At 39.3% G+C, this 10,792-nt stretch overlaps 1 protein-coding gene across 1 annotated transcript; it reads right to left on the bottom strand.

Annotated features, from left to right (window-relative positions):
- Positions 1-3,533: 3,533 nt before the first annotated feature.
- On the bottom strand, positions 3,534-10,728 carry mettl4 (methyltransferase 4, N6-adenosine). The gene is made up of 8 exons (XM_067486124.1): positions 10,318-10,728; positions 9,613-9,678; positions 8,237-8,597; positions 7,930-7,999; positions 7,375-7,549; positions 7,185-7,291; positions 6,987-7,081; positions 3,534-4,298 (listed from the first exon to the last, which is right to left on the bottom strand). Exons 1-8 carry the CDS (start codon positions 10,546-10,548, stop codon positions 4,090-4,092), a joined length of 1,314 nt encoding a protein of 437 aa, XP_067342225.1. The 5' UTR covers positions 10,549-10,728; the 3' UTR covers positions 3,534-4,089.
- Between the last annotated feature and the right edge of the window lie 64 nt (positions 10,729-10,792).

Here is a 10,792-nt window from a genome sequence, read left to right on the forward strand (position 1 = left end):
ATGTGTTACTGAATTTAACTTAGTATTTAAAAAAACCTAATGGTGGTTGTTATTTTTCCACAAAAGTCTTCCTTAGAAATATAACAACATACCGAGCTGCTATCATAAGCATCAGAGTTTGTGGTAATACATTTGTACCTTGGGAATTGCATCTATGTCTTCACACTCAACTGCGATTTCGCATTCTCTCTGATGATGCCCACTGACGAAACTCTGTGCTGCTGCTTTTTTGTTGTAGTTTGCACAAGTTTGGAGCTGCATGTGTGTGCCTAGCAAAGACAGCACAGACAACAGGACCCTGAGACTGAAACAGACGAGGAGAAGCAGCACCTCTAAGGAAATAATTATCTCTCTCATCCCCCTGCAGCCTCCTGTGGGAGATCGAGCCGTGATGGCTGCCAGTTTGTTGCGTGGCTGTCTCTAAACCAAAGGCTTTGTTTTTCCCTCTGTGACTGAAGTTGTTGACAAAGCTTCTGACTATTTACAGCAACATTATCTGCAACTCTCATACCCCAAATTATATGAGAAATATGTCTGGCAGTTAACAATTGCCAATATGTGATATGCTTTTGTGATATCTTACTCACTGGAGTGACAGCACTAAATTATTCATTACAACATTTAAGTACAAGCAAAGAGTCTGATCTGATCAAAGAGAGATGTAACCATTCATTTTCTTACTGAAATCTACTTTCTGTCCTCTGACAAAATCATTTTAAGGGGGGTTTCTCTGCTATATGTACAGTTTCTGCCTGTGAAAACAAGTACAGCATATTAGACACTGAAATGTTTTCTGTTGCTCCAGAGGGAAAACTGGGAAAAGATGTACGAGTTTTATGCCTTTCTGCTGGTGACAGCCGTGACTGGAGGCACGGCTGTTTCCAAGGTTTTCTGTCTGCACTGTTCTATTCTCCCTGAATGTGGTATCTTTCTTCAAATTTATAAAAATATTCAATTAGTCTTAAGGATGAGCTGATTAGATTTTGATGGTCAAAAGTCAAAGGTCAAGACCACAACGATCCATGACTTCTTTATATTTGACACAAACATTCACTTGGACCCACAGATGAACTGTGAGGAATATGAGTCTGGACAGACATGCACGTAAACGGTGGAGACAGATAATTTAAGTTATTTGTTGTTATTGTATGCATTCCACATTGTCCCAAATTATTTACTCAGAAAGACTTATGAGGAGTTTTCTTTGAAGCTAGAAGCTGGTGCCTCTGTCCATACGTGTGAATTTCAGTGTACTGTGTCTGTCTGACTGTCTCTCTTTGTCAGCCATGTGACAAACTGCTGACCCGTCCAGGGTGTCTCCCTCCTCTCCCCTACTGAGGGCTGGGATAGGCTCCAGCCCCCCTGGGATACTTTAGCAGGATGAGTGAGTCAGATAATGGATGGGTGGATGGATGGAATAGTGAGGCTCTCTGACCACAAATGACACATAGTTTGTCAACTGTTTGCAAAAATTCAACCGGCAGGTTTAAATCCAGGATGAGTTCTTAGTCCTCTACCTCATCCAACCTCCATTTTCAGCTTTGTATTGCTGATTAACAGTTGTACAGGTGATATTTAAATAGGACAGCCATAACCTAAAACAAAAAGTCAACTCATGCAACCTCACTTTTTAGAAAAGGAGGGGGGTCGGGACAAAGCAAGGACGAGGTCGTCACAGTGGTGCTTCGTCTTGAGGTTGACAGGTCACCCTCCTTTCACTGGCGCCTGGAAGAAAGTCTTGATTACATCATTCTGCAGTACGTTGTGGGCTTTTAGAGACATTGTGTAGTCATGATGACTACTGAGAAAAAAAAGCATGAGATGAGAAAAGTGAACAAAAAGAAAAAAAAATAAACAACAGATATTTGCAATAACGATGTTATGACGTGGTCGGGGACGTTGATGAAAAGCCAGTGGCAATGAAAACAAAGTACACTATTTTTGAATGAATGTTATTAATTTGTGGTATGTTTTATAACCTTTTGTAAGAAATCCATCTGTGAAAGAGGAACATTTCTTTGACATGCCTGCGTTTCAGTGGGAATACAAACAAGAACAAGAAATCCTTGGCGACCTGACTCACTGTTTTGCGTAGCCCTCCACCTCCATCTCATTTAAGACCTTGTATCAAAATATGTGATTCGTCTCAGTCAAGTAATTCCTGAGTTGTTAGTATTAACCTTTCATCATAACTGCACATATTATGCACCTTCTTCAATCAAAACTTTGCCCTTTGCAATGTCCTTCATTGCATTGAATGTTAAAAGAAAGCACCAGCTGGATGGAGTGATGAACGGTTTATGCAGTTATTCACATTATGTATATGACAGACAACCATTCACACCAGTTTAGAGAAACCAGTTAACCTAACATTCCTGTCTTTAGGCTGTGGGAGGAATGCAAACCCCACACAGAAAGGCTACAAATGGCCAGGGATTCGAACCACAATCATTGTCAGTAAATAAAGTGGACCACTGATGCCAATAACGTTTACTTTACCTAAAACATAAACCAAAAATGCCACCATGTTTGGAATAAGCTCTAAGTAGTTGGCGACTAGTGGAGAATTATTGCAGGTTTTTTTACTGACAAAGCTGTCATTACATCATTTTTGCAAATTAGCTTTAGCCAGGTTACAAGGAGAAATATTGAGCACGGTGGTGTTGGTGTTGGTGAAGAAGTATAACAGAAGAATAGTGAGGATAAGTTGCAGGGGGGAACACAGATAGGTATGAGGCCAAGGAGTTAATCATACTGTGAGTTAAGGTAGCTACTTCAAAACCCCCTCCTCATTTTTATTTGTCATAATTCGGTAAAATCTAAACACAAGAGACCCAATTAACATTTTTAAGATTAAACGTTACTTAAAATTTTCCAAGGATGTCATTATCTCATGTCCATTGTGAATATACACTAATCAGTCACAACATTAAAACCAGCTGGTGATTTTCGAATAAAAGTATTATGTTTTTAACCAAATATCATGAACTAGTGGTTAAGATCCTCAGTGATCTTTGACGCTTATTTTTTGATAACTACCGTACGTGTTTTGCTGTAATGGTATTGCCTAAAATACATTGTTTTCTTAGTGGAGTACTTGTCCGTGTTACACTTGTCCTCCATGACATTAGGACCAGCAGTTTTAATGTTACGCCTCATCAGTGTATCTAGAACTCAAACAACAAACATGGTCCATGTTACAAAATGTGCCTGGGAATCATGTATTCAGATGAAGATTTAGAACAATCCTTGTACATTTCAGCTTCTTGTCAAACTGTCAGATAAGGAGAAAGAGATGTATAGACTAGTGTGGGGCCGTGTGTGGTAAAAGACAAAGTAATGTGTAAGTGATCCTGCTGGAGTCACACTCTGCCTTCAGTAGCTGTGATGTGAACCGTACTGCAGTGCCCATAATTCATCCTCATCTGCCTCAAAGACGGTGCTGCTCGTCCCCACAACACCAACATTTTCCCTCATCCTCTGGGGAACCCAGACTCATCAGAAAGGCTGTACCCAGTAAGAAAAGACAGGACTCACCAATAATGTTTGGTATTTAACTCACAGGAACGGATGGGATACAGCATTGTGTTGTTCAGGTATGACCAAATAAAACAAAACATTTTTTGTTAAAGCTTATTTACAAGCAAACCATAATCCATTTAATAAATATTTCTTTCATTAGCATTGGGACACATTCTGAAATACAGATCAAAACAGCATAAAGTGGGTAAAAATAGAAATACTTTGATCATCCTTAAGACACATATTGTGCCAAAGATCGCTCAAAAGGCAAATATTTAAAAAATAAAACCTAGAGTGTTGTTTATCTGATTGCAGTGTGGGAAGTTGGGTTCAAAACATAGCTGCACAAAAATGTACTTTCATCTCTCCAGCTGCATCATCAGCCCTGTGATTCACTACCTTAAAAATGTACCCAGACCCAAAAAAAGAAATCAAAGTTCCTGCATTCAAGAGAAGTGCAGATGAAAAGGGACTAGTATAGAAATATTTTGGCACTGAATCTTTATTGAAAAAGTCAAATACTAAAGTGAGAAGTGTTAAAGGTCAGTCCACAGTGGAGGGACAGTGTCATGAGAGAGACTGTTCCTTAGCTGAGTTAGATGTGTGGGCATGTGTGTCTTCTTTGTCTGCAGGATCATCTGCAGGTGTCACAGTGAAATAGTTTGTGTGCTGAAACTTGAGCACTTCATTGCCCCAGCTGGTCCATCCAGGTTGCAGATTTCGGGCAAACAGCTCCAAGCACTTGGCTTCAGCTCCAATGTACGACTTCAACACCTCTATGGACATGAAGACACAAGGGGGATAAATTAACAGCTTTTTCTACTGCATGGTAGCAGGTGGACTCGACTCTACTCTCTTTGGCTTCCATTGAAAATAGTGCTTTAATACAGTGGACAGTTAACATATCCACACCACGTGAACTATGACGCACACAGGAACAATGGAGGGTACTGAAGAAATGCTGTTCCTAATTCTTGATGTGTGGCAATGCTTATCTAAAAATAATAATATTGCATCCCTCTATGTTGCTTGTTACTGTGTATTAGCACAGGACAGCACTGCCAACTGCCCTGCTCCTTCTCACCGTAGCACAGGTTGTTCTATGTGACCTTGAGTCTATAAGTGATGAAATTCCACAGGCAGCACATCTGACAGATACGTTTCATTTCCTCCGCCCTGTGCTGCTCTGTCTGCACTTGTGCGCGCTCAAACCACCCCGACACTCACCTCAGCCAACAGTTAATGAGCTCAAAAGCCTGATCCCCAAACCGATCCAACCTGCACAGTGTGGTGTCCTGCCTGGCGTTTTTTCTTCCTCTGCACGTCAGAGAGACAGAGTGGAAAGGCCAAACATGCAGCTCTCCAACTAATGCAGCCTCAACTGGTGACTCAGCGCTCAAAGTTGAACAAAGAATAAAAGGTCTAATTATCCGTAACTCTGAAATGGGACAACAGATAGAACTTTGGCTGAGAAAAACCTGCAATAAGGGACAATGTGACTTTACTCTTTTGACAAATAACATGCTGTGATATTTAAATTAAATGATACCTCACAGGCTTGTCAAATTCAGTCCTTTACAGTCCTCACATTTAGTGATTTTAAGTGTCCCATTTTTAAAATTGCCACTCAAATAATCCCTGAATATACAGTAACGCATGTTGATGTGTGTTTTTACGCCGGATGCCCTTCCTCCCGCAACCCTCCTGTTTTTTATCCAGGCTTGGGACCTTGGTGGGGGGTTGTCCATTCTTTACAGCAAACATTGGACAGCACCACTTACACCTTCCTTAGAAGACTCAATAAAGACAGTTTAAATCCTCTACAAGCAGCCTCCTAGAGGAGATGCTGCTCGTTACGCCCAGCTGGACCCGTCTGGCATAATAGTTACTATTGCTGATATAAATATTGAAAACAGTCACTCTTTTACAAATTATATTACAAAGGTAGAGAGGAAATTCTTTTTTCCAAAGTTTTGAAGTTGCAGGAGATCCTAAATAATAAAAATCATTTGTCTTGTCATTCAGTGAAGTGCAAACACTTTTTTTTTCTACAACATGACCATCTGGCAAGGATGTGTTGGTGTCCCTTATTTCTCCATAGCAACTATAAAGGAGGGGAAGAGAAGTGGGTCAGGGTTTCGAGGGTTGTGGCTTCAGAGCATCATGGCTGCACACTGGCTGGAGCAGATCTGGCATGTTGACATGGGAATAGTGCTGAGAGTAAGAAAAGCTTCAGGTAACGTAATGTCACAGGTCTGTGGACATAGTTTCTAGCAGTTTTGTAATCTATTTGGGAAATGAACAAAAGCAAGAGAACCCATCATTGAGACCCCTAGATGTTAAAAATTTGTACTATATACTTATACTAAAGGGAGTTCAAAGATGATGACGCGTATTCCAGATTTTTAGCAGCACAACTTTAATTAAGTACCATAACAAAAAAGAATTAAAAGGTATTTTTCTATACTTATGATTATTAGTATATTAGTATGATTATTATTAAATAAAGATGCTGTGTGTGATACAAGGTGAAAAACACACCCCATAAATAAAGTAAGTGGAATAAACAGTAAACCTGCTGAGAGGCTTTGGAAGGAATCGCACATGGAGATCTAACCTACTTAATTTCTATGGTATCGCAGCTCCTCAATGGCATTATTATAATTTAAATTAATGTACAATATCCAGCTACTTCCATGAGATGGAGGCTTTTCTGTGCTGCTGAAAGGGCAGTGGCAAACATTGGGGGTGTTTTGCTCTCCATACTGCACAATAAAACGAGTTCCCCTGAGAGGGAGGGAAATGACGTCAAGCCTGTCTTATTCATGGTCCCTGAATATTCATTGTCAAGGTCTTATATCGATTCTAAGTAGCAGAGTCCTTTTTCGGAGTCAAGTCTTGCCACAGCGCAATCAGTGTAAACAGCATAAAGTTCCCACTCTGATATTTTAAACCTGTCTTAGGTTGAGGATTCAAGTGTTCTCCCCTATTATAAACAGTGTACAACAGAGGCAATGCATGTTGTGTCTGAGCAGTTTTCACTCAACATGGCCATCTGCTACCGCTAGTAGCTTTATCGGAAGAAAGTGCCAACTTTCTTATGTGGAAATGCAAGTTTTTCACTTTAAAAAGTGCAATATTTCTACTTAATGTGTAAAACTAAAAAATTATTACTTTAGTGTAATAATTTATGCAATGTAACATGGCAGTCATAATTGTGTATGTGGAAACTGTATTCGTCTTCTAAAATGAATTTAAATAAAAATGTTAAAATTTTTATTTTAAATTTGCAAACGTAAAGAACTGAGGCTTTGTGCATATGTTTATAGTATGGAGTAGCTTATCATTGAAGCTTTATAGCAAGATGACAGCGAGAGAGCACAAGTGTTGCAGCACTGCCACCTTGTGGGACAGTAAAACATATAAAGTAGTTTGCAATTCAAAACATTTTGCAAGATATTTACCAGAGAGTGAGGGCTTCTGGGAGTGAAGAGCAGATGGGACGCTGACAATCAAACGTTGATCCTCAGGAACAGGAAGCTTTGACGTCTCTGAGGAGCTGAAAGTAGTTGAACAAGTCCAAGAACATGAATTGGGTATGTTTCATTTAGTGTGATAGCATAAACTATACAAAAACTGACAAAGAGTCAAACATTTTACACCTTAGAGAGCTGTCTGTGGAAGAACGATATCGGCCCAGCACCAGCACTTCATAGGGCTTCTTGTGAGGTGAATCCAGTGGAAACACAAACTGTCCAGATGTGGTCACCTGGAGGAAAAGAGTAAACCCATAAAACTAAAATCACAGAACTAGGTCAGATATAAGAGCTAAATATATTCAATGTTCTGTACCTTCACCCAGAACCATTCGGCTACAAAGTCTACCCCCCAGTGTGGATACAGCTCATCACGGACAAAACGTAGGTGGCTGGGCCGGTTTGTGACCCAGGTCACCACTAAGCAGTTTGAAGATGCCAGCAGAGGTATCGGGAGCCGTTTCAGCTGGGATGAGGGCAAAAAACTGTACCTTCATTGAGGAAATAGAATTTATAAGTTAGGACCAATAATATGTCAGTAACATTTTCAAAAAGCCACAACATTAACTGCTATCATGTAGATTAAAATATATGAAGTACAAATAAATCCTTTATCCAAGTGCCAATAAAAACAGCTGTGGCTCAGCCAGAAAAGCAAGTTTTCCTGCAGGCTTGGGTTTATGTCAACAACAATATTTAAAACAATGCCTTTTTTCATGAGCCAAAGTAAATATAATGCCTTTATCTGTTTTTCTCCCATGATTTTAGTTTCTTGTAATTTTGTAACATGCACATTTGACCCCTGAAGATCAATAAAGTTGTGTATGTCTTCCAACTTAATGCTTTCTTGAAGGCTTTGATGCTAAATTACCTGCGACTTCTTTTCACTGACTTGTTCTCCCACGGTGGATCCATTACTATCAGGTCATACTTTTTTCCATCTGTGTGAACATTAAGCAACCATGTCAGTCTGGAAAAATATTTAATCTGTTCTTCTTGTCAAGATGAGTCACACTAGAATTATTGATTCATGGCATAGTGATTTGATTTCTGAGCACATTTACACTCTCGTTCCCACATGCACACAATGGCTACAGCTGTAAGGCATTTTGTCAAATCACATGGCCTAAAAATTTTTTTTCAGTTCTCAGATATACTTATATGACCACTGTACTCACAGTAGACAAGTGGTTGCATCTGTGTGAAATCAGACAGCAGGAAGGCTGTGTGTCGTGGTATTACATAATCCTCTCCCATTAGCGTAGCAACTGCAGCCGAGTCCCCCTTGTTTTCTGTTACCCGTGAGAACAAGTCAACATGGGATGTAGAGCCATCCGCAGCAACAAGGGACTGAACGCTCTCCTCCTGCTCTTCATTGTCCACTAGAGGAAGCTCTTTAGCCATTTCGCAAAGTGCAGCAAGTCTACACTCCTCAGGAGGAACAGGGCCTTTGACTGTGTCTATCACTCCATTTAGATATCCAAGGGATTGGGCAGAATCCACCAAGGACTTGGTTCCCTCCATGATGACTGATCTAATCTGTATCACAACATATTACAGAGATTACTCAAGCAGAATTGTGTACTAAACTTAAAACATGACTAGCAGAGGTTTGCTGAGGCAGAGATGCATTTGTTATTTTTGAAATTAAACTTGTAGAACTCATTATTTGTGGACGTAAGGAAGAAGTCAGATTAGTATTATTTTTTTATTCTATTAGCCAGTAATTTAATTATTAAATGTATTTATTAATAATTATTTCACTATATTCAGATTATTAAAATAAAGTATAACCTGCAAATAATTGGTGAGGTTTTATAAAGCTGCATTATAAGCTGCATATAGTTCAACTATAAGTAGTTGAACATGTATAAAGGGAAATTTAACATTATCCCAACCGTGACCTGCGTCACCAATATTTTTCTTAAAAGGCCAATTTAGCATTTCACATATTAGGCTCACAATAAAAAGTTATTTAAAAAAAAAAGGATAAACTAATTCTGTTAACTAATTCTTCTTTTTCATCCATGTATTGATTTCCCTCGTCAAACCCTCAGTGCAACTAAACCATGTGGTGCTAGCAGTAGTAAGTCCACCCTTGAGCTGCTAGGTTCATGTAGAAATAAAGAGTAAGACAAAAGGGACGTCTTGTATTGCTGTTACAATGATATTATATCATGAAGGTAGGGCATTTGAGTAGAAGCATGCAATGGTAATTTCTTCATCTCCATCAATTTATTGAAACAAAAGTTAACAACAGTGGTGGATATACCACACCAAGAAAATGTCAATGTCTCAATAACTTGTCGATTATTAGGTTATTCACGATGTCAAAATGTGAACAGCATGACGAAGAGGACTGTTGAAATACAAACATCAATCACTGAACCCTTGAACCATTTTGCACAATGTGATTTTTGCCGTTAGTCACCTTGTTAGACAACAGCATGCTATGCGATGAGTACTGACACAAACAGTTGGACATGTGCATTCAAAAGTTTCCAGAAGGTCAAATTAAGTCCACCTGTACAGCTTATAGTGCATTGCAGCTTACCTTTTCATGGGACACCTGCAAATCAATTTCTCCATTGTTGAGTTCACTGTGTTTTCGCTTTCTCTTCTGAAACAAATGTTATTCGGTGGTATGCACAAGAAAGAAACAAGCATTCAGGTTGCAATTATAAACGAAAATGCTTACATTTGTCTAATACTATAGCTGAAGTTGACCCCTCCACTAAAAAAGATAATGCTGACCTACAAGATATTTACATCAATAATCGGGCAAGAAAATGTTGTAACTTCAGGTACCCTATATAATAAGGAAAATATTATGCATTGTGTTGCATTAATTTGAGGTGGGAGACCAGTTTCACTGAATGGTTAAATTCATTTATATGACAAGATGCTGAGCTGTTTGATTCAGGTTAAACTTTGTCCTGGTGAATAGTGGTGTGGGCATAGAGGGCAAAAGAGCTCAAGACCCCCAAAGAGTTAATTTATTTCACTGCAAACTTGGTAGGAATTTGCAACAATGAAGCAGGCGATTAAGTACTGTATATATCTGATTTGGTGTGAATGCTAAGATTTGTAATTCTTGCCTAAAAAGCGATAATTTTATAATGACTATTTTTCCTTCTCTAGGCAATTCAACTAGGTACAAGTATCTAAAATGTGTACTTTTAGCACAGTCGATGAGCACGTAGTCACTTTCAACCAGTGACAAGAATCGACAGGAGACAGCTTGCAGAGCAAGAGATACCTTTGATGGCTTCACTGTTTTCTGCACCACGCCCTCGTTTCCATTCTCCAAAACGGCGCTAGCATTTACACTATAATGACTCTGTAAAATCTGAAAACATTGTTTTTTGAAGCAGCATTTGACATGGGACTTGTAATTATCTTTATATCGGACGCATCGCTCACAGCCTTGATCAATGAGTGAACGAGCATCCAAAACCCAGCCACGGCTGTTCTGCACCACCACGGACATTGTTAAACTTGTCTAAGCTTTGCGATCAAGGGCTTAATCTATTTTGGTTATAGACTTGTGTAAAAACACACATGTCCCGCTCAAAAGCAACAACGAGTATAAAACACAGCAGCTTTTCTACAAAACAATATTTAACGTTTCTGCAGCGCAAAACAGGGGTAGCGTGATAAGTTTCGCTTTGCGGAAATAGAATTGCACGTTTGTAGCCCCCAACGACCTTCCGTAGTGGTAATGCTGCGTTCAC

The sequence above is a fragment of the Channa argus genome, chromosome 19 (genome assembly GCF_033026475.1).
Source record: "Channa argus isolate prfri chromosome 19, Channa argus male v1.0, whole genome shotgun sequence".
Classification (NCBI taxonomy): domain Eukaryota; kingdom Metazoa; phylum Chordata; class Actinopteri; order Anabantiformes; family Channidae; genus Channa; species Channa argus.